The following is a 23,848-nucleotide window of genomic DNA, read 5'->3' as shown; positions in this document are numbered from 1 at the left end:
TGGAGAAAATGTGTGAAGCTTTTTAAAGCAGGGCATGTTGCCAGTTTATATTGGAGAGCATAGCTGTAGTATTTTTTAATCTCTATGCTAAGCATACAGCTGTTAGGTAAATCGTTATCCTTGAAATTAAGCTCAGAGTCAAGTGATGGGAAAGAAGTTTAAATCCTTTATTTGTCAGTGTAGAGTTTGAAAACAAAAATATAATATATATAAATAACTCCAAATTATAATCTTTAAACTCTAACAAACATACCCTGTTTTTGATCGAATAAAATTGACAATGCACTTTTCCCCACCCTTTTGTTTTCCTTCATTCCCTCCTTTTTAATCACTTTCCTCTTTACTCGCTTTCCATGTTCTTGTAATCCTTTTATCCTCTCTTTGTCCCTTTCATATTCTTTTCCTTATTGCCTTTTAGCTTCTTTCCTGTTGCTCTCTCCCTTTTACTTTCCTTTCCCCTTCTTTCTAATAACTTTTAGTTTTTTCACCATATGTATTTTTTTTCTTCTCTCTGTTACTCCCAGGACTCTCTTTTACAATTCCTTTACTACATTTCTTCTCCCTAGGGGAACTTAGATAACTCTTTGCCCCCTTACCCTTCTGGCTCCATCTCTCCCCACCTCCCACAAAGCCAACCACAATGCAGTCTTAAAACCCGGACCACTCATCTCCCCAGCTCTCTCTTCTCCCTGGCTCAGCCTGAAGCCAGTTCTCACCCTTTGTCTCACCCTTGTCCTTTATTTCCTTGGATATTTGGACTATGGTAGTGTGAAGAAATATTTTTCCTTTTGGGAGTAGCTTCTTTCCACTATATCTTCTTCATTCATTCATTCAATCATATTTATTGAGCACTTACTGTGTGCAGAGCACTGTACTAAGTGCTTGGAAAGTACAATTCAGCAACAGATAGAGACAGTCCCTACACAACAATGGGCTCACAGTCTCTACAGTTTGAAAGTGGCACCCTTATTCAGAGGGACCTGGAGCAAGTAGGGGGAGGTGTCAGGTTTTTCTGAAAAAATGCTCTAGTTTTGGGCAGACGTTGTATAGTTCTGCAAAATGGCACTCATGACTTCGTTTTGTTAACTTGTGTCCCTGAGAGATGTATTTGGGACTGGTGATGATGGAATCTCCCTTCAGGAACAATGGGTAAGCCTCAATCCCTTGACTTCAGGACTAAGAACCAGTGCAAAGGAGTTGGTTATAGTGATAGTGGTTGCTCAGTTGTCGGCCACATTTAATGACAGCTGTAGTGAATAGGCGAGCAAGTGAGCAAGTGTGCAGCACATTATAAAGTGCATGCCAAGATTTCTTATGTGTGGACCCTTTATTCAAAGGAAAGTTGGGATTGTAGAGGAAAAGGCGAGATCTTATATTGTCCATCCTTAATCATTAAGAGGGATGTACAGAGAAGAGCAAGAGACGAGAAGGTTGTACAGAAGAAGAGGGATGTAGAGAAGTAGCATGGCTTAATGGAAAGAGCCCGGACTTGGGAGTCAGAAGATGTGGGTTCTAATGCCGGCTTCACCACTCGTCTGCTTTGTGGCCTTGTGCAAGCCACTTAACCTCTCTGGGCCTCAGTTACCTAATCTGTAAAATAGGGATTAAAACCGTGATCCCATGTGGGATTAACTGATTACCCTATATCGCCCCCAGCATTTAGAACACTGCTTGACACATAGTAACTGCTTAACAAATACCATAATTATTATTATTCCTACAGAGGGGCGACTATCACTTTGCTTTTGCCAAAACAACAACCAGTGATTTTAGCTCCCTTACCATAACTTCACTGTTTCTATGCCTATTGGGTATTTGGCAATTTGTGTCCATTTGAGAGCTGAGAAGCAGCATGGCTTAGTGGAAAGAGCCCGGGCTTGGAAGTCATAGGTTGTGGGTTCTAATCCTGGGTCCGCCACTTGTCAGCTGCGTGACTTTGAGCAAGTCATTTAATTTCTCTATGCCTCAGTTACCTCATCTGTCAAATGGGGATTAAGACTGTGAGCCCCACGTGAGACAACCTGATTACCTTGTATCTACCCTATCGCTTAGAACAGTGCTTGGTAGATAGTAAGCACTTAACAAATACCGTTATTATTATTATTATGTCCTACTGCATGTATGTGTGTTTCCTAGTATAGTGCGCTACAGTAGTTATGCTTCTAAAATCTTATTGCTACAGCTACTGTTGCTGATGATGCTGTAGAGAGAGTGTGCAGGATTCAAAGGACCATTTGTCTAACCCAACAGGGACATTTCTTATGTTCTTAACATTTTTAAAAAATATTAAAGAATAATACATAGAGGCAGCAGAAGAAACCAAGTCAAATCAACAGAAGTTGAATTCATTTAGATTTAATTTACAATATTTGCTCTTTCCGAAATGTCATTTTGGGGTGATACAAGACACAAATTCAGCAAGTACTTATTTCCCGTTTTAGTACCTGTAACTAAGGGAGCATGAGAGTCAGAGGAAGGTGGGGAAAATGCTGATTAAAATTGCCCATCTATTCAAATTGAAGAACTTATTTAAATAATTATAAAGTATTTTTATTTAGCATTGCCTGGCTGTTCTCCTTGAACCAGCAGTATCCATAATTAGAGTTTGATTCAGAAATTAGAATTAGAGAAGAGTATAAAAAGTAGCTCTCAAGGGCACACCACGTAATTTTTTTAAGCTTGAAACAATTTACTGAATCTGTGTGTGATTATGGGGACCAGATCAATAACTTTACCACATGTCCAGATGTATTTTTATTCATGCTGATAAAACTCTTCAGCAGGGGAAATATTTCCAAGCACTTAGTATAGTGCCCTGCACACAGTAAGTGCTCAATAAATATGATTGAAATAATGACTGTGTTCTTTTTGAATCAACAAAAGTCGTGTTTAGTACTATGGCGAAAACAAAAGAAATAGCTGAAGACAGCACAATGACAGTGGTGGCCACAATCCAGAAGGCAAAATTTTAAATGGATGGCAGTGGCTGTCACACTTCGATATTTTTGGTTCCAGCGCACATGCAGTTAGAGCTCACATTTCAGAGTCATCATCAAACCTGAAGAACAGTTCTCTGCTTCTCCGTTTACATGAATGGAAGTAGAGAGAAAGATATTGTGCCAAATAAAAAATTTAAATCCTGTATGCTTGCATGAAATCATTTCAGTTATCACTCATGTCCCATTGTCCACTGTATGGTCATGTGATTTATGGGTTCAAAGATCTCCATGTGAAATCTCCAGAGAAGCAGCGTGGCTCAGTGGAAAGAGCCTGGGCCTTGAAGTCAGAGGTCATGAGTTCGAATCCCAGCTCTGCCACTTGTCAGCTGTGTGACTGTGGGCAAGTCACTTAACTTCTCCTCAGTTGCCTCATCTGTAAAATGGGGATTAAGACTGTGAGCCCCACGTGGGACATCCTGATTCCCCTGTGTCTACCCCAGCGCTTAGAACAGTGCTCGGCACATAGTAAGCGCTTAACAAATACCAACATTATTATTATTATTAAATTGAGAAAGCATATTCTGTATCAGTGCTGTTATTTTGCACATCAATTAGAAATAACCTAGGTGAAAATTTTACTTGATCTTTAGAGATCAACTTCCTTTTACCTCAGCCTATGAGAAAACCTTTTTGGTTTATTCCATTCACTGTTATGATTCTTAGATATTCTTGTTTTTAGATATCTGGTCATATTTGAGAAGTAAAATAATTACTTCATCTGTAACTCCCTTATTCCTATTTAAATTTACCTAGTTACAGAATGGAACTAATTTGAATTTAACATGTACTTTTCTAATGTACCAATGACTTTGGAATTAGTAAGCCGTAGAACAAAAATTGAACAACATAAGGCAGGGTGGGAAGTACAGCCATGTGATTAGAAGTAAAGGCATAAAATAAGGATGAAAATGTTTCATAGCATGGTGGCATTTGAACAGGTTTATATTCATGTTTCTTTCACAAAATAAACCTAAGGCTATAAAATTAACTACTTATATGCTGCTCCAGGGTATGTTTAGTGTTGAAAGTTTTAAAGTAACAGCTGTATTAAGAAAGAGATTGGGAGGAGTTATTTGTGGTTGAGCAGGCGGCATTTATATAGCCACCCAAATACTCTGTTATAGGCTTGGCACACTCTTCTGCTATGGAGTTAGGTATGTAGGCATGGAATGACTTTAATAATATGCTATTACTTTGTGCTTTCAGAGAACCTCCCATGCAACAAATTTAATTCCTTAATCCAGCCCCATGACACCCTTATTAGGAAAAGTATTTTTATCCCAATACTACAGTTGAAGTTTAGCAAGCTGAAGTGGCTTGTCAAGTTCATAGCACAGTAGAGATATAGAATCTAGGAATCCTGATAGCTAGTCTTTTACCATTCATTCATTCATTCATTCAATCAATTGTATTTAGTGAGCACTTAATGTATGCAGAGTACTGTACTAAATACTTGGAAAGTACAGTTCAGCAACAGATGGAGACAATCCCTACCCAATAACGGGCTCACAGTCTAGAAGGGAGAGACAGACAACAAAACAAAACAAGGAGACAGTCATCAATAGCATCAAAATAGATAAATAGAATTATAGATTCATTCAATAGTATTTATTGAGCTCTATATACACATCATTAATAAAATAAATAGAATAACAAATATGTACAAATATACACAAGTGCTGTGCGGCAGGGAGGGGGGTAGAGCCTTACAAGTGCTGTGGAGCAGGGAGGGAGTAGGGGCGATGGGGAGGGGATGAGAACCAGAGGAAAAGGGGGGCTCAGTCTAGGAAGGCCTCCTGGAGGAGGTGAGCTCTCAGAAGGGGGGAAGAGAGCTAGTTTGGCGGATGTAACGAGGGAGGACATCCCAGGCCAGAGGAAGGATGTGGGCCAGGGGTCGACGGCAGGACAGGCGAGAACGAGGCAGTGAGGAGGTTAGCGGCAAAGGAACAGAGTGTACGGGCTGAGCACTAGAAGGAGAGAAGGGAGGTGAGGTAGGAGGGGGCAAGGTGATGGAGAGCTTTGAAGCCAATAGTGAGGAGTTTTTGTTTCATGTGAAGGTTGATAGGCAACCACTGGAAATATTTGAGGAGGGGGAGTGACATGCCCAGAGCGTTTCTGTGCAAGGCATGCAGCTATTACTAAATTTAAAAACCACGGGCTAGTTTTCATTATGTAGACTATGATAACTCACCACTCATTACATTAGTCTTTTTTAAAATGATGTAATAAATCTCAAGCCCCTAACCTCTGTGCACTTGCATTTGCAATAGTCTCTCAGTGTCTTCTCTGGTCCCCAAAATATTAAGTCATTGTCTATGAAACGCAGCCATTCATCGTGACTGATTCTTGAAAGTAAATTGTTTCAAAGAAAGATGTTGGGCAGAACATGCCGTGGATGGAACGACTATCCTTCCCTTCTCAGGCCCGCAATCTCGGTGTCATCCTTGACTCGTCTCTCTCGTTCATCCCACACATCCTATCCGTTACCAAGACCTGCCGGTTTCACCTCTACAATATCGCCAAGATCCGCCCTTTCCTCTCCACCCAAACGGCCACCTTACTGCTACGGGCTCTCGTTATATCCCGGCTAGACTACTGTGTCAGCCTTCTCTCTGACCTCCCTTCCTCCTCTCTCGCCCTGCTCCAGTCTTTTCGTCACTCCGCTGCCCGGCTCATCTTCCTGCAGAAACGATCTGGGCATGTCACTCCCCTTCTTTAACAACTCCAGTGGTTGCCTATCAACCTCCGCTCCAAACAAAAACTCCTCAGTCTAGGCTTCAAGGTTCTCCATCACCTTGCCCCTTCCTACCTCTCCTCCCTTCTCTCTTTCTACCACCCACCCCGCACGCTCCGCTCCTCTGCCGCCCACCTCCTCACCGTCCCTCGGTCTCGCCTATCCCGCCGTTGACCCCTGGGCCATGTCCTCCCACGGTCCCGGAACGCCCTCCCTCCTCACCTCCGCCAAACTGATTCTCTTCCCCTCTTCAAAACCCTACTTAAAGCTCACCTCCTCCAAGAGGCCTTCCCAGACTGAGCTCCTCTTCTCCCTCTACTCCCTCTGCCACCCCCCCTTTTACCTCTCCGCAGCTAAACCCTCTTTTCCCCCTTTCCCTGTGCTCCTCCCCCTCTCCCTTCCCATCCCCACAGCACTGTACTCGTCCGCTCAACTGTATATATTTCCATTACCCTATTTATTTTGTTAATGAATTGTACATCGCCTTGAATCTATTTAGTTGCCATGGTTTTTACGAGATGTTCTTCCCCTCGACTCTATTTATTGCCATTGTTCTTGTCTGTCCGTCTCCCCCGATTAGACTGTAAGCCCGTCAAACGGCAGGGACTGTCTCTATCTGTTGCCGACTTGTTCATTCCAAGCGCTTAATACAGTGCTCTGCACATAGTAAGCGCTCAATAAATACTATTGAATGAATGAATGAACATGCCATTCAGAAACAATTTATATTGCATCAGTTACCAGGAGCAAATATTAATAAAATAGGAGAATCATAGAGTCACAAGACTGAAAGAGACCACAAGAGATCACCTAGTTCAGCTTGGTCTTGTGGAAGGCAGGAGTGCAACAAAGCCACAAAGGCAGCATGGTTGAGTAGATAGAGCACAGGTCTGGGAGTCGGAAGTACTTGGGTTCAAATCCCAGCTCTGCAACTTACTTGCTGTGTGACCTAAGGCAGGTCACTTAGCTTCTGTGCCTCAGTTACCTTACCTGTAAAATGGGGTTTGATCGTGAGCCCCATGTGGGACATGGACTGTGTCCAACATAATTAGCTTGTATCTACCCCAGTACTTAGTGCAGTGCCTGGCACAGAATAAGTGCTTAACAAATACCATTTTTAAAAAAAGGCATGAAGCTGCTTAAAGAGACATCTAATCTATGCCCCTGCTGCAGAGTGATCACACCTAAACTTACCATGGGTAGAGAGTCTATCCTGTTTTAAGGACCTCGAGGGAGGAGATTCTCTCACCAATTCTGTTTTATGTTTACCTTCCACTCTCAAGAAATCCTTCCTTAAATTTAATACTTATCTATATTCCTAATTGCAACTTAAATGCCTCAGGCTGCAGCCCATCTTCCCCTTGTTTTGTTCTGAGAAGGAGATGAATAAATCAGCCTTTATATATAGTTGTAAACCATTATTAAATCGCCCAGCAGAACCAGATCCACCGCTGGAGTGAGTACTAGGTGACTAGTTTCATCACTATAATCCTGCTGTGTGCCTTAAGTTAAAAATGAGCAATGTGGCATCTTTGACTTTTTGAAAATTTGGATCAGGTGAGGAAAGTTGGCAGGGTTTTATGTCTTTGGTAATGTGATAAACCATAATTTTAGTACCAAAGTATTACTTCTAATTAAATAATTGTAAATACTTTGAAAAGATGTATGCAGAGTCAGTTGGACTGTCCTCATAATACTAGCCAGTTCTTCTGGCATTGAGTCTCTATTTACCTCTGTATCACTTCACTTGGTGAAACATGTAAGGAGAGAGGATAACAGTAGTATACCACAAGCAGCTGCTGTATGCAAGCTGAGTATATGAAAACAAAAGCAAGAAGGACCAAGGAAGCATTTTAAGGATATGATAAAACCAAGCCTCAGACAAAGCTGTATCTTAGCTGAAAACTGGGAGGCAACTGAAGCACACAAATTGGCATGAGACAAGGGCATCAAAAAAGGAGTTCTTTTTGAGCAGAAACTTTGAAAGGATTGTGAGATATGGAGGCAAAAGTGAAAACAGTAACAAGAACTACAAATCTATGAGCCTAAAAGGCAATTTTTGAGTGTGCCCAGTGCTGTGCAGATTGTGGTTCTTGCATTGGCCATTTCAGGCAAATAAACTCACCAATGGCATGGATTTCTTGATGAGGGGTATGATTTTCCAAACAGGAAGGACACCTATATAAAATCATAAAAGAAAAATTGGTAATATTTGAATACCTGCTGACCTTTTCAAAATTAGATTTAAAATCCATTTTATGTTGACCCTTGACACCAGTTAGGCTTTGTGGTAGTAATAGTATTTATTGTGCACCCTCTGGATACAGTGTGCTATACTAAGTGTATGGAAATTTCAAAAGACCTTTATAACTCATTTTTGTGGTATTAAAGGGAATACATATCATAATGCATGATTGTCTTCTGTTTAATGTCTAGAGTCTCTAAGAGTTTAAAAAAGTTTCCTGATCCTAGAACTGAAAACAGGAAGAACAGAATAGTGTCATTGCTCTTTTCAGAGCCTGTTAAAAACCTAAGCTAATATTAATTTTGTCAACCTTAAAAAATATAAATTAGAGGCACATCTTAATTGAAATCCATAAAATGGACACCTTGTATTTTTTTTACAATGCTTTGACATCACTTTCTCTTCTAAAATCTGATAAGGTATAATTAATTTGTAAAATAAATGGTAAATGACCTACAGAATATTGATTTAAGGGCCTTGTTATTTCCAAATGCTTTAAAGTAATTATGAAATGAGTAAATTATTTCATTTATTTAGTCATCAGCGGTTATTATTCCTAGGGTAGGGTTGCCTCAGGTCTTTTGAAAATTGACTCAGACCTAAAATGTTGGCTGGGATATTTAGCCTGTAATGGAGAATTTTGGCAGTAAGCGTAGTAGAGACTGGCATCATCGGTCACTGTTTGCCTGATTGAAAAGGATATGGTGCTTTTTCAGAATTTGAAAATTACCAAAATTACTGATCACTATGTAAGAAAATAAACCTTTTTTCAAACAATAACCACCCTATGGAACTTCATGGTCACTTCAAAAGCAACAAGGCCCAGGTGTCTTAAATTGGGGATACTGCTAAACCCTTAGAAATACAGAAATAAAATGGAACGACTGTCCAAACAGTGTTCTCACGGGATGTGTGCCCAATTTACAACTTGTGGGCTCGTGTTCCTTCTACTATCACCCCTAAAGAGACCCTTTGTTCTCAACATTGCTTCTCTAAGGTGCCTCTTGCTCCTGTAATTTTTCCATAGTTTATGCCGAGGCTAAGGGATCCTATTGGTGAATCTCAGAACTCTTAGGAAATCACAGAAATGGCAGCAGGGAGAAGTCACATGAGCAAGTGTCAAGGAGACCCCATGAGGGACGGTGTGCTGCATTGTCATATACAAATAGACAATGTAGTTTAGGTATATCGTTGAATCATTGGGTTAAAATTAAGCCATGTCATGCCAGATCTGGTAACTATGGTTAGATCAGTTATCCTTGTCAAGACAGTTTGGAAAAAAGGACTAAAAAGTGTCATCTGGGGCCAAGGAAATTCAGGGGTTTTTTTCTACTTTTTTAAGAAGCAAAAACCTCTGTGTACCATTGAATCACAGAAATGCTAAAGTAGAATTTACCAAACTCTTCCTATCATTTTTCCCATATGTATTTCACATTAATGTCATATTCTTCAATGACATAATTGTGTTTCATTATCAGCGGAGACCCGGAAAGCATGGATTTCATACGATTTGAATATTTCTTTATTGCTAGATCATTTATTTTGAAGGGTACATTGTTGCTATATGGGTTTTAGTTCATTTGCTTGAATGTTCATCCTACCTGGGGTGGGGTATTAATCAGTTGATAGTCTTGAATCCTATTTTCACTTCTGCATCTTTAGGATGGTCAAGATGCTTATCCTCTACGTGTTTCATTTTCCAAATCCTTAAAAGGGATAATGAACTCACTACTGTCATAAAAATGATTTATTTAATGTTAGGAAAGCATTTGAGAGCTTAGGCTAAACGGTCAATAACTATTACATCATTTCCATCACTAGAGGGGTAGTAGTAAAGAAGGGCTATTATTCTTTTTCTGATCGGAGTTGATTTGCTTGAAAACCTTTTTCCAACCTATTGCTGTATATTTAAAGATTGGAGCAAGATACTGGATTCTGTTCACTCTGACTTAGTTCAGTATGGTATCTATTTGCTGCTGATGGATATATCGTTTACGTAACAGCACTGCCAAATTCGTGGTTGTTTATATAACAATTTGTTAGTCTGACAGTCAATAAAAATGAGAAATTACCTCCTATGGTATTTCTTAGTAGTCTTCCCCACAAGCAGTGAAAACATAAATCATAGTTTAATGTGAGGTTGACAGTTTTAATTGTTTAGCACTGACATGCTTTTGTCAAGTGGGGGCATCATTGGTCTTTCTTAACTAGTTAGAATGGCAAGAATGATTTGCTTGTTAAACTTTGGTGATAACATTAAGATAAATGACTTGCTGTTCTTTCCCATTCATTTGAAGGGACTTTATTCTGACCATATTGCCACAGCTTTTATTGATACTTGTTTACCTTTCATTTTAACAAGTTTTAAAATATACTTCCAAGTTGGAGTCATGGATGTATGCACTGAATTAAAGGAAGAGCATTTTTCATTTTTTCTGAAAATTTAAACTCAAAATAATACATTATTTAATTCAAGTATGCAAAAGGACAAGACTTTAAGAATATAAATTATTAGAAAATAAATATGCCATGTGATGGTTTTGTCTTTATTTTACCCACATTAGGCCCACAATATCACCTCTGTGACTCTTATACAGTCAATCGAAGCTCACAGTTTATCTTACTCCACTGTCACCTCAGATTTGCAGAGAAGCAGCATGGCTTAGTGGAAAGAGCCTGGGCTTGGGAGTCAGAGCTCTTGGGTTCTAATCCCGGATCTGCCATTTATCAGCTGTGTGACTTTGGGCAAGTCACTTAACTTCTCTGTGCCTCAGTGACCTCATCTGTAAAATGGGAATTAAGTCTGTGAGTCCCTCGTGGAACAACCTGATTACCTTGTATCTATCCCAGCGCTTAGAGCAGTGCTTGGCACATAGTAAGTGCTTAACAAATACCTTCACTATTATTACTATTATTAGCCTTACTGCTGATCTAGTTAGAAGGTGGTGAGGAAAATATTTTCATGAATGCATTTGGGAAAAATCTTTTCTTCAAGATTCTGGAACTTAAGCAGACAGTGTACTAGAGTGCCTTAAGTGCTTAAGTACTTTAACACGATGTTTCCATCAATACAATTCCTGGCTTGTTTTCATATGTAAGTTTAGAATCCTGCATATCTACACGGTCTTCAGGCACGTGCCTAAGGCTAAAACTGAAGATAATAACTTGAGATTTGTGTCTCTTGTAAGTTACAGTCATTGTAAATTGACAGCTTTGAAGGACCTAAATTACCATCAAAGGATGTGGATCATTTAGTTAGGTCAATTCTTGTTAATTTTCAGCTTCCATTAAATTCTTGAATGTTTTCTTCTTCATTTTATTTCCAGCTAAGCCCCATCCCAAGTCCGGTTTTGGGGAGAAAGCCAAATGCTAGTCAGTCTCTGCTTGTGTGGTGCAAAGAAGTTACAAAAAACTATAGGGGAGTGAAAATCACCAATTTTACAACATCATGGAGAAATGGTTTATCATTTTGTGCGATATTACATCATTTTAGACCAGATTTAATGTAAGTAAAAACATTTTACCTTCCCAGCCAAGTACTTTGTCTGTGCTAGAAACTGGAGAGGAAAAACAACAAAACGACTTCTAGCACAGTTCCTGAAATGCTTAACCATTTATTTATTTATTTATTTTACTTTCAACCCCTCTTGCTTTTTGAGAAAAGGATTTAATGCCAAACTTAGAAATTCCTCCTGCTCTCTTCAAAAAGCAATTCTTTTTCTTCTTTAAAAATGATCTGTTTTTCTTCTTAATCTTATACAAAGAACTGACTTGAAGATGATTATGAAAATTGTGTTAGTGTTGAAATGAGATGAGACAAATAAGCCTGTAGCTCTTTGTACAGTGACAACGAGGGATTACCTCATGGTAAATTTGGTTGTCAAGGCTGGCCTCTGGTCCCCTGCCTTAACTTCTCTTTTAGATGGAAAGCTTCAGGCAATGAAACATGTAATCGCTGGTTATTTATTTATTTTTTTTCTTTAATTTTCCACACTATTAGTTTTGTTGATTGAATTGCTGTGAAATTGCTAGTTTCTGTATGATATTATTGTATGTCAAATTTTTAGATTCGGTTTGTTTTAAAACTGCTGCTTTTATCAAATACTGTACATACCCACTGTGCCATTTTCTCCCTCAGTGACTACAAGTCCCTGAATCCTCAAGATATTAAAGAGAACAACAAAAAGGTAAGAACTGCCAGGGGAAGAAAAAGGACATAGCTTCAATTTTGGCTTCACTGCAGGTTTTTATTAATTTTGGGAAAGCGAGGTGTCTTTTTTTTTGTAAGGTCATAACTACAGCTCACAGAAGGTATTCAGCCTCCTGCAGTTCAAATCGGATGCATTATTGACTCCAGTTTGTCATGGTCTTTAACATTCACAACAAGTGCCAGACTGGCATTAGCATTTAATATTTGTATGGGCTATATTAACTTTTAAAAAGAGGAAAAAAGACAAGGGAACCTCTTTTTGTGATGAATATCCTTTTTTCAGTTAAAGATTAATATGGAAAAAAAGATGTCAAATTAGTGAGCTTTTAAGGGTTTACATGGCTTTGCAAGAGTGTACTCGATAGGTAAAGGTAAATGCAGATTTTGGGACATACAGTAATACTTTTGATTTTTAAAATACAGAGTTTACATGAACTTTTATCCACTATTATAGTTAAGCTGTAGTTTTTAAAATGTGCAGATTTTCTATACTATCTAGAATTTAATAAGTTTTAAAATATTTTTGGAAATCAATTCTAAGAAATATGGTGTAATGAAGTATGTTATGCAGGTGACCTAGGCCAAAGTTTTTAATCTTCTTTTGAATTAGGTAGTTATAAAGCCCTATTGATTTAAAGATTAAGCAAGGATAGCCTGATCCAGGTTCAGTGATGTGAGAGTAGTGTTAAGCTAAAAATTTCTTCTAAAAAACTTTTAATGCTAAATGTTCATTGCAGTGAAAAAAGCCACATTTGATTTGAGGTTGCCTGGGGACCGATCCCAAAAGTGATACATTTAAAAATAATTTATTTCCAAGTGGATTCAGTGCCCAAAAAAGTAGATGAAAACTAACACAACCTGCTTTATTACTCACTTGTTTTCTGGCTCAGATTGATTATTTTGGAAAATGGTTATATTTAATTGGAGCTATATATAGAACATTGAAATGCTGTCTTTTTTACAAAACTAAAGCAAATTGTAACCTCAAGAGCATTTATTTAGCTGCTAAATAGTTCAACATTTGTCTAATCACAGGAAAATGAGGCAAATAAACTTAATTAAAATATTTTAATGAAGCTTATTTTTCATGTTCATATAGTTGGAATGCATGTTTCAGTTCATCTCTTTACTGCAGTTATATATGCAGTATATGGACTATGTACTATGTAATTTGTAATGACACAGTTTTTCTTTAATATACTAACAGTTCGTTTTTTGAATGTCAAAATCCCATGATTTTCTTTCTATTCTAATATTTCAATAATGCTTGAAATTCATCTACCACCATACCGTTAACTGTGAATAATTTTTTTTAAGTTTGGGGTATCTCCAGTCATTTTCATTATTCAATAGGTAATGATTACTATTGCATGTATGTGTGTTTTATTCCTTTCATCACTCTGCAGCCCCTTGCCTGACAGCTACATTGAGTATCTCAGTTGCTTCCTGCAGATTTATTTCCTGGCTTCACACAGTTCTGCCTGATAACCCCTTGTGCCCTTGATTGGAATGAATGCAGTACAGGGAACAATGCCTGGGTATAAGTTCCATGCAGATGTATAACACATTTGACAAGGACTCCTCCTAGCCAATTAAAATAACATCTAGTAATGAATAAGACTATTTTCTTTGTCCACAAGATCTCCCTCTTCTTCTGCACAGACAGCTAAAGAGACAGTAAATGAATGACCAGATCACTACAGGTTAACCTATAGGAATACACCTTTAGAAAGCCTTGACCTTACTTGCAAAAAGTGTGACTTGCTTTAAAACAGTTTTCAATGCAATTAGTGTGCATAATTACATTTTAAGATGAATTGTTACAAGAAGCAAAACATCAGCAGGAGTTTTCCCCACTTCCAAGCTAATCATTTTCCTAAAGCTGTAAGAGGTGTGGAATAAAAAAGGCATTTACCTGTGACATTTGATCTTGACCAATATGTCAGTGTGTTAGATAATTGGGAAATGTTTAGAATACTGCCTGTGGTGCTTTTGCTGATAGACTGCAATTGATGTCTGTCAATCAAGTTGTCAGGATATTTAAGAAGGAAAAAGACTTTAATTTCCCTAAAACAAGTAAAATAACAAACAGGCCTGTACATGCACACCAGCCGAGCCACACACTTTAGCTGAATATTTTGAGGCGCCTGCATTATAAGGGATAGTGCTGTGAAAATTGAAGAGGTTTTAATATTGCAATTTGTTTTCCATTTTCTCTCTCTCTCTCCTTCCCCAAAATTTATGAAACTGCAGGAAGAGTGGGGGAAATGAGGATTAAATGTAAAGGCTGTAGTGCACTTTAACATGTAAGCACTAAATACTGATATTGATATCGCTATGGTATTTTTAAATCCATTCCAAACTTTTTCCTTTTAAGCAAACTTGTAATTACAGTTTACAAACTAATGTATTAAAGGCTCAACCATATGGTGAGAGAAAGATACAATCTTTTTTTTTCCTTATTTTCACCTAAAAGCGTATATAAAGCCCACATCCATACTTTTCGAAGGGTTCTTGGCAACACAGTACTGTTTTCAAGGGTTAGTTCAGGTTAGGAATAATTAATTGTAAATTGAGAAACAGCTCTGATTCTTCAAACTAGAAAAACCTGATGTGCCACAGTCATTTAAGGGCCAGCAGAACAAAACAATGCAGCCTCACATTCTCAACTTTATTTTAGTCCTCAAAGTACTTCACTTTTTCTAAAAGACTTAAAGTTAAATCTTCTTTCATTATTTTATGAAGTCTGTGCTAATTAGATATTTTCTATATTTTTAATCAGGTAACAGAGGGTGAAGTTCTTTTTGATTATCTGGATGTACTTTCTAATCAACACAGATCACTGCAATTACATGATCAGTAGAAGAGAGAAGGTTGATCAGCATTGATAAATTCCAAGATGGATTAGTGTAGTGTTTCTGTACATCTTAGTTCCCTATCTTAAAAACCCGTCCTTAATTTTTTGTTATAAACTTACCATTTTAAAATTTACTTATTTTCTTCTTTGCTAGGAAAACCATTTAGATTGGCTTTAATAAAGTGTGTTTTATGTAATTTAATTTGTTTTGAAGTTATGGTTTTATATTGACATTTTATGAAAAGCATGAACAATTTAGTTTATTAAGCTGAGCTTTCTATTCTCATGAGTACACATTAATAAAGTATATATAAGGAGTGAAAGTAAATTTTATTTTAAGATTAGGACTAAACAAACCCTGTTTTGGCAATATGTAAAAAGCATAATTGATGTAATATGGATATTTTGAACTGAAGCATACTCACCAAGACATATTTGAGGATTTAAATTTGGTTGACTTTCTGAACTGCAGTGTTGTGCTTTTGTGTTATCTCTGCATTGTGACATCTGTGTGTGTTTTTTTTCATTTTTGTTTTTCGAAGGCATACGATGGATTTGCCAGCATAGGAATATCCCGGTTGTTGGAACCTTCTGATATGGTTTTACTAGCAATTCCAGACAAACTGACTGTTATGACTTATCTCTATCAAATAAGGGCACATTTCAGTGGTCAAGAATTAAATGTAGTTCAGATAGAAGAAAATAGCAGTAAAAGCACATATAAAGTGGGTAACTATGAAACAGACACCAACAGTTCTGTCGATCAGGAAAAGTTCTATGCAGAGCTTAATGACCTGAACCGGGAACCTGAACTGCAGCCGGCTGTCAGTGGAGCAGTAGATTTTGTGTCTCAGGATGACTCTGTATTTGTAAATGATAGTGGTGTTGGTGAGTCAGAAAGTGAGCATCAGACCCCTGATGATCATCTAAGTCCAAGCACAGCTTCCCCCTACTCTCGCAGGACTAAAAGTGACATGGATCCGCAAAAATCCCAACAGAGCTCTGGAAGGGCTTCTGGATCTGAGGAGGCTGGATCAGGTACTAGTTCAGATCTAGTACAAACCCAGATTGTGTTGGAGAAGAAAAAATTGTTGAAAGCTGACACTTTAGAACTGAGTGAATTTTCACTTGTTACTGATCAAAGAAAAGATGTGTGCCCACCATTTGCATGTGAGGATATTGACAGACAAAGACACCAGACTCCAGAAAGTTGTGGTAGTTACTTGGAGCAAGAAAAGTTGGAATATTCAGGAACCTCAGAGAGCAGAAGATCAGATCCTGAATCACCGGTAAAAAAGACAAGTTTATCTCCCACTTCAAAACTTGGATATTCCTACAACAGAGATGCAGACCTTGCAAAGAAAAAAAGGGCTACTCTAAGGCACATAGAGTCTAACTCCGATTCTGATAGTAGAATAACCTTAAATAATGCAGATTATTCTGCAAAAATGACTCAGGTAAGAAAATAACATATAAACATTCATATAATAAAAGTTCAGTTGCTGCATTTTATGTTCTGATTTTACTCATAGTTCTCTTTTAGTGATCTTTAAATAGCCATAGGTGAAATGTGTTCTGATATGTCATACATAATTAGACATTATTTCAGGAGTTGGGTGCGTATTTTATGTCCTTATGGTGTTCACTAATGAAAAATAGCAACTCATTTAATTTTCTGAAAGCGGTATTTCACCAGTTAAAGATAACTTGGTAAGTAAGACCTGCCCTATATTTAATATTTTTCATATTTTTAGGTAGAGAACTGTTCAATTTCAGTAGACAACAATAATGTATTGAACATTATTATGTCACATTAAGTCTATAGTTTTACCATCATTAAAAACAGATTGCCTTTCATTTTTCTTTGGGTTGCTCAAGATTGGTCTTCCCCTTGGTTTATTTGGGCACCATAGGGGTTTCCTTAAAAGAGGGATGGAAGCAGTTCTGAGAGTGCTCTGTTATCTGTAGGGCATGATTTCAAACTGGTACATAATTTTCAAAATCTTCTACACTGCAAATCCAAATTCCACCACCCAGGAAGTTTCTAGAATTAGTTGGTGAATTTGGTTTTGTCATACCAATTAGACCCTAGGGTGAAACCTATTTTTGAGACAAATTTTAGCATGATTGATCCTTGGAATCAATTTCAGTTCATTCTGTTTTTAAATAGTCGGTACTTTGTAGCTGAATTCTGTTAAACTCAGGCGATAGTCTAATACGCTACCCGGCCCAGTTTACCCCATGTCTGCATTAATTGTCCAGGACTTGGTTGAGTGGCAATTGCCAGCTCTCCCCAACACAAGGTTTGGTAAAAGTCATGCCTGATATGGAGAACAGCAATAAAGTTGGCCCCTACTTGCCAGATTTTTTTTGTTGCTCAATAAATGCTACCATCAGGGGCAACACAAGGTGAGCTATTTTACTCATACTAGCCCGGGGTAGCCCGTAGAGATACTATCCAGTGAACACTGTAATTATTATTATTTCCAAAGTTCTTTCTCCTGTTCTCTGCATTTTTAAATCATCTCTATATTAGTCTTTTTTACAAGGAGGTAAAATCATTTAAGAAACGTGAAAAAGGTAGATATAGTGAAATACAGTGATAGATTTAGAGAGAAATTTCAGTAATAGCAATACCACTGGTCTTTTTACAACAAACCTGAGGAATGGTTTACACCCTTGTCCTTACACATCTAGTTAGTCATTCCTCCGATGTTGGACCAAGCTTCAGACAAGCAGGAAGGCTTGCTTGTGTTAGAAGATGGGAGTAGGGAGGTAAATAGATGGTCAGCAGGGTAATGTGGCATGGGAAAATTACCCTGGAAATTTGAAAGATTTCCCCAAAATACTTTAAAATTGGGGGTTATGGAAGAAAGAAGTGATATAATTTCCCATTCCTGTGCTCCAAATTTGAATTTCCTGATTACGACTTGTGGAATCATTCTACCCTACCAAATGAAGGTACGTAATGTCTTGACATTACCTATATGTTTGCATTCATTGAATATACTTAGTGCCTCAGTATGGCATAAAAAAATTTGTAACTGACAGTGGAGGTTAACTGCAGCCCAAAGTAATGAAGAAAAAGAGTCTGTGTACCACTTCCAAACACCTGTTGTATTGGAAGTGGCGCCATTGTTTTAAAACCTATTAATATTCAGCTTGTTGCCCACAATATATTTTTAAATTAGCATATATTTGATATTTTGAGTATTTAACAGCTAGAAAGGCCCTCTTCCTATGCTCTTGGGATGGGAGAAGCTTAGTGAAAAGTACATCTAAAGTAAAAGATATCATTGGTTTAGTATTTATTATATGTATCTTTTTCCAGGAATGTCAAGAACTTGAGTTAATTTCATGAGACTAATTTAGGCCTGGATGATTTGTATCTGGGAAAAGATGTTATCGATTTCCACTGTGCTGAAAATGAAGTTTATGTTAAATAAGCATCATCAGTTATAATTCTTCTAGAAAATATTTAACATAGGAACAAATTTGAGAAAAGCATGTTCCACTTGGAAAATAGAGCAAGTTGAAAATAGAATTTTTAAAAGTTTGGCGTGGTCACATTACTTTCAGAAAACAGCTAGAAGAGAAGAAACTCCAATAAAGATACATTTCCCATATTCCACACTTTGTTTACATCATTTCATATATACATTCAACGTATTTTTAAGCCATGTAATCTCAAGAAATTCCACTTAATCCTGACTTTTATTATTTAAACAGATTTCACCGTCAATTATTATACAAATGTAGATTATATAAATGTTTCTTTGCCATTAATTCTACCTTTTTGCTTTTAAGCAGCGAATATTATCAAGGCAGGAAGAACTTAAAGAGCGGGCAAGAGTTCTTCTTGAGCAAGCAAGAAGGGATGCTGCTTTAAAAGCAGGGAGTAAGCAGATAATCAATGCGTCTCCACCAGTCCGCAATAATCAACTAACTGATGTAAGGCTTATTAGTTGAAATTGCATTAAATTAGTGATTATTGTAATGAAGATATTATTAACTATATCATTTCTCTTTTTGGTTGTTGAAAAGCCTCTGGATAGTAATTTAATGGGGAAAATAGAATATTGATTATTTTCTTCATCAATATATGCATTGTTTGCCTCCATTATTCTACTTATCTCTTCACATTTTCATCATTGGCAGTTCTTTGGCTGGAGAGAGTTTTACCGAAGAAAATTATTATATAGGAAATAACTCTGCACACCAGCTAAGGAACAACTGCAGTGTTAGCTTCTACACAACATGCTACCAGTGACCCCTAAGTGGCTGGAAGGAATTGCATAGGAATAAAGTTATTTTGCTTCTTGTCCCCCGTTTTCTGAAACCCAGTTGCCTGTTGTGTCAAATCATTGGTGGTGGTTTTGTCTCTTTGCAAACTCATTTTATTTTGCACTTTAGTTCAACTGCAACATAATGTTCCCGGAATTAAATTTCCATTTCATTTTTGAAGCCATACTGTTTCTTGGTTTCATGTTTCCCCATTGAAAATGTCCTTTTCCAGATTTTCGTGTGTTTGTAGTTTTAAAACCAGTTTATTTTTTAATTATATTAGGCATTTGGAGGCATGCAAATAAAAGACATGGTTTTCCTCGAGGGTATTACAATCTAATGGATGGTGTGTGATTTTAATCCTGCCTTAAATAGTGGAGGGGGCAGGATTGTTGGTGTTGCATGGATGTTTAAGAGAAGGGGAATATCTAATGAGGGTGGGGAGATAAAGGACCCAGGAAGTGGAGGAAACTAGTTCATCCCATTAGATAACCACTGTTTATCACAGCTATCATCAAGTAACAGGAAAAGCCTTCTGGAAGGCTTTCCCCCATCAACTTGTCTTCCAGGTTAAATTGCCCCAACTCTCACATCAGCAATTCCACACCAGCTCTGCAGCTGCTTGCTTACAACCATCCTTAACATTTCTCTACATATCAGCTTGCATAGCCTCATATTTAAGTTCCAACTCATATCTCCGTGTTTCCTCTTATCTGTAAATTATTTTTTATTTCAGTCTCCCTTAAATTGTAAATTCCTTGAGGGCAGGGATTGTGTCTATCAATTATATAGTTATGTTCCAATGACTTAAAATTAATACAGTCCTTAGTAAATAGGAGCTCAAAAATATCATTGTTTGAAGTAACTGATCAGAGTTTAGCAGCTATGATCAACATCAGTCCCCATTCTTTTAACACTCTGAAGCACCTGTTACATTGATTGCCTTGCTTTCCTAGCATATTTCACAGAATGTCAAGGGACTATGCTTGTCCCAGAGCAATGGGACAGTCATATTTTCTATGCCCATGGTTTTTACCAATTTATTTAAGATAGAGCAATATTTGATAGGTATGTGTTTTGGATAAGGAATAACTGGCTAAGAATAATTCCAGGCAAAAATTGGTGTGGTTCATAATAAGAAACAAAATAAGTCTACAGTGAATTGCTATTTCAGATTAATATTTCAGCATTCTTAATCAGGAGTAAAATGAAAAGGAACTGTGTCTCTGTCAAAAGTACTTTTCCAGTTGTGGCCTCCAGAACTTGAGAAACCTAGAGAAGTTAGGAAAGATTCAGAAGAGAATCATAAAGGCTTAGAAAATAAGACCAGGGATAACAGGCCTAAAACAACTGGAATTTATGTAACCTCTATCTGTCCTCAAGAATTTGGAGGTTTATTAAACGGAGAATAGTGGCCAGCTGTACCAGCAGATCAAGTGAAAATGAACTTAAGCTGCAGCATAAATGTTTTGTTTTGATTGTAAGGAAGAATTTCATGACAGTAAAGGTCCTTAAACACTATAGTGACTTACTGAAAGCGATTATGGATTCTCCTCTGGAGATCTGGGTATCTGGATATAGTCTCATCATTGATGGTTGAACTAAGTGTGGTCTTGCTTGAAATCTTGAGGATGGAATAGATCAATTCTTCTTCACTTTTCACTCGTCAGGGTCTCACCATGAATATCACCAAGTATGTGTGCACATTCCCCATCCAGGAAGTGGCAGGAGACTGGTGATGAGATTCTCATTATGAAACTGCCATCTTTGATATGAACACCTTTGTCCTGACATATGTTTGGAAATGGACTTAAGCATGCTTAAAGAGATCAAAGATGTCAGAGCCTGCAAATTTTCAGGAAATTCTTGAAAGCCCTTCAGGTCACACTGGTAGTTATGATCGGGAAGTACTGAACCATATCCTTTTTTCCCTATTCATTCACTTCCCCCGGTCATAAGATTCTTAACTATTTCATATCTATAACCATCCTAAACTCTCCTTTGATTAACAATTCCCTTCCTACTTTTCATAGATCTGGTGCAAGTGAGATCTGTTGACAATGTAAATTTGGTGAGCCAGCCACATAGCCAAGTGAATGCAGTCGATCCATTCAAACTGGGCTCTGTTGTCCTTCAGAAATAGAGCTGGGAGACTATAACAAGAGATTTAGAAAATAACAAATGGTAGCTTGTTTCCTCAAACTCTCCTTAGGATGAATTTATGCTTCGTTCCTCCCTTTTCTCCATTCCTAAAGGAGTATTTTTCAAACTCGAAGACGCAAATCTTTAGGTTCTCTTATATTATCAACGTGTGTGTGTGTGTGTGTGTGTGTGTGTGTGTGTGTGTGTACACAAGCACATATACACATATGTGCACGTGCTACTTCATCTTAAATTGTAGTTTGGCTTTCAGTTAAAAATGTGTTTCAGTGAAAATTTGTACTTTAACTTGCAAGTTAAGAAAAAGATTTTAATCATCTTAATTCACTTCCAAAGCTAAGGAATTTCTTTGGCCTTTATCAGGTATTTTCTGAAATTTTTCTACTTATAGATTAATATTGTTGGTATTTTAAATTACATGCAATTATTTTTCTTCAGATTTTGGCTCAAGATAATCAACGACAATAAGATACCCATTTTTAGTGGACCCAATGTCAGATTTTTCAAATATTTTTCCAATATGGAACATTTGTGTATTTGCTCAATGTGGGCAGGGAGCATGACTGTTAATTCTGTTGAAGTGTACTTTCCGAAGTGCTTAGTGCAGTGATCTGCATATAGTAAGAGAAGCAGCATGGCTTAGTGGATAAAGCATGTGCCTGGGATTCAGAAGAACCTGGGTTCTAATTTCAGCTCTGCCACATTGTCTGCTGTGTGACCTTGTTTGGGAAAGTCACTTCACTTCTCAGGGCCTCAGTTACTTCATCTGTAAAATTCATTCATTCATTCATTTATTGAACGTTTACTATATGCAGAGCACTGTACTAAGCACTGTAATAAGCAATTCAGCAGCAGATAGAGACAATCCCTGCCCAACAACCGGCTCCCTGGAATTAAGCATGTGAGCCTCATGTGAGGCAGGTACTGTGTTCCTGATTAACTGATTAACTTGTATTTCCCCCAGCCCTTACAACTGGGCTGGGCACATAGAAAGTGCTTAATGAGTACTATAATTGTTATTGTGTTCAATATATGCCATTAATTAATTGATTCAAAAGTAGTTTGAGCAAGCTATAGCAGCATTTAAATAATGATAATAATAACGGTATTTATTCAGCGCTTACTATGTGCTAAGCTCTATTCTAAGCACTGGGGTAGATACAGGATAGATAATCAGGTTGTCCCATGTGTGGCTCACACTTTTAATCTCCATTTTACAGATGAGGTAACTGAGGTACAGAGAAGTATAGTGAATTGCCCAAGGTCACATAGCAGACAAGTGGCAGAGGAAATTAGGGGTGAGTCAGGGAAAGTCCCTTGGAGGAGATATGATTATAGTAGGATTTTGAAAATGGGGTGAGTAATGGTGTGTCAGATATGAAAGGGGAGAGAGTTGTTGCCAAATTGTACTTTCCAGGTGCTTAGTACAGTGCTCTGCACACAGTAAGCACTCAATAAATACGATTGAATGAATGTATGAATATCTGTGAAAGTTCTAGGAAAAACTGGACTAGGCATAAGTGAGGGAGCAATACATTGTGCATCAGTGTCTTGGAATGACCAATCCTTGATTGATGGCAAAGGCATTAAGGACTTTTCCAGGATTTACAGTAACCTTCTGTGAAAGATTTTTAGTATCAATGATTAAGAAAGTAATACCACTGTCTTCCTCAGGTTTTTAGAATCATTCAGATTAAAATCCAAGTTGTTTTCTGCAAGAACCAAGAAAATGCAAGTAGGCCCTTTGCCAATTAAGCCCAGAATAGATAGTTTATTGTTGTTGAGTTGGGACATTATGGACATCAACCTTGGGCTTTTGATGTTAATTGGAAAATATTGATTGGAAGAAAAGACTAGTCTGTCATGCTGATAATTGTGACAGATTTAGATAGGATCACTAGATTTTTAGATTACAAAAGAAGCAGTTACCATTTAATTGGTAAAAGGTTTGAACACCATTTTGATAATCCCTAACTACTGATGTAATTTACTCAGAAGTGTTTATTTATGTATGTGTCACTCAGAAGCTTATGAATTTAAGATAAGATATTGCCACATAAGTACATAACATGAATATTGGAAGTGTAATTATGATTTCATAACATATAAAGGATGACGTTCTGTGTACTTTTGCTTAAGAAAGTAACCTGCTTATAAAAAATTAACAAGCTTGTTAATGAAATTCAATTAGTAGAATAAAAAACACTGTTAATTTTGTATTTCTAATTCCATTTTAAAAGCCCAAAAACAGCAAAAGGGTAGAAGTCTTTGAACAGCATGCAGAATAAAAAGGAATTATTTTCCTTTCATTTTAAACCTTGATTGGTTGTTTAATTTATGTTTGGTCTCTGACCTAAAA

General features: G+C 37.4%; 1 protein-coding gene across 9 annotated transcripts in view; it reads left to right on the top strand.

Moving 5' to 3' along the window:
• EHBP1 (EH domain binding protein 1) overlaps positions 1-23,848 on the top strand; it is a 227,147-nt gene that overhangs the window by 128,962 nt on the left and 74,337 nt on the right. For 8 of the 9 annotated variants that reach the window (XM_029071573.2, XM_001511071.5, XM_007672051.4 and 5 more), the window contains 4 exons: positions 11,305-11,483; positions 12,117-12,165; positions 15,588-16,502; positions 18,853-18,996. In XM_029071573.2, the coding sequence (XP_028927406.1) occupies positions 11,305-11,483; positions 12,117-12,165; positions 15,588-16,502; positions 18,853-18,996 (1,287 nt within the window). The remainder of the gene's footprint in view (positions 1-11,304; positions 11,484-12,116; positions 12,166-15,587; positions 16,503-18,852; positions 18,997-23,848) is intronic. The other variant, XM_007672052.4, reaches the window with a different exon arrangement.

Source organism: Ornithorhynchus anatinus, chromosome 9, assembly GCF_004115215.2.
Source record: "Ornithorhynchus anatinus isolate Pmale09 chromosome 9, mOrnAna1.pri.v4, whole genome shotgun sequence".
Lineage (NCBI taxonomy): Eukaryota > Metazoa > Chordata > Mammalia > Monotremata > Ornithorhynchidae > Ornithorhynchus > Ornithorhynchus anatinus.
Note: the sequence above shows the minus strand (reverse complement) of the source record. Positions and strands in the feature narration are given on the sequence as shown.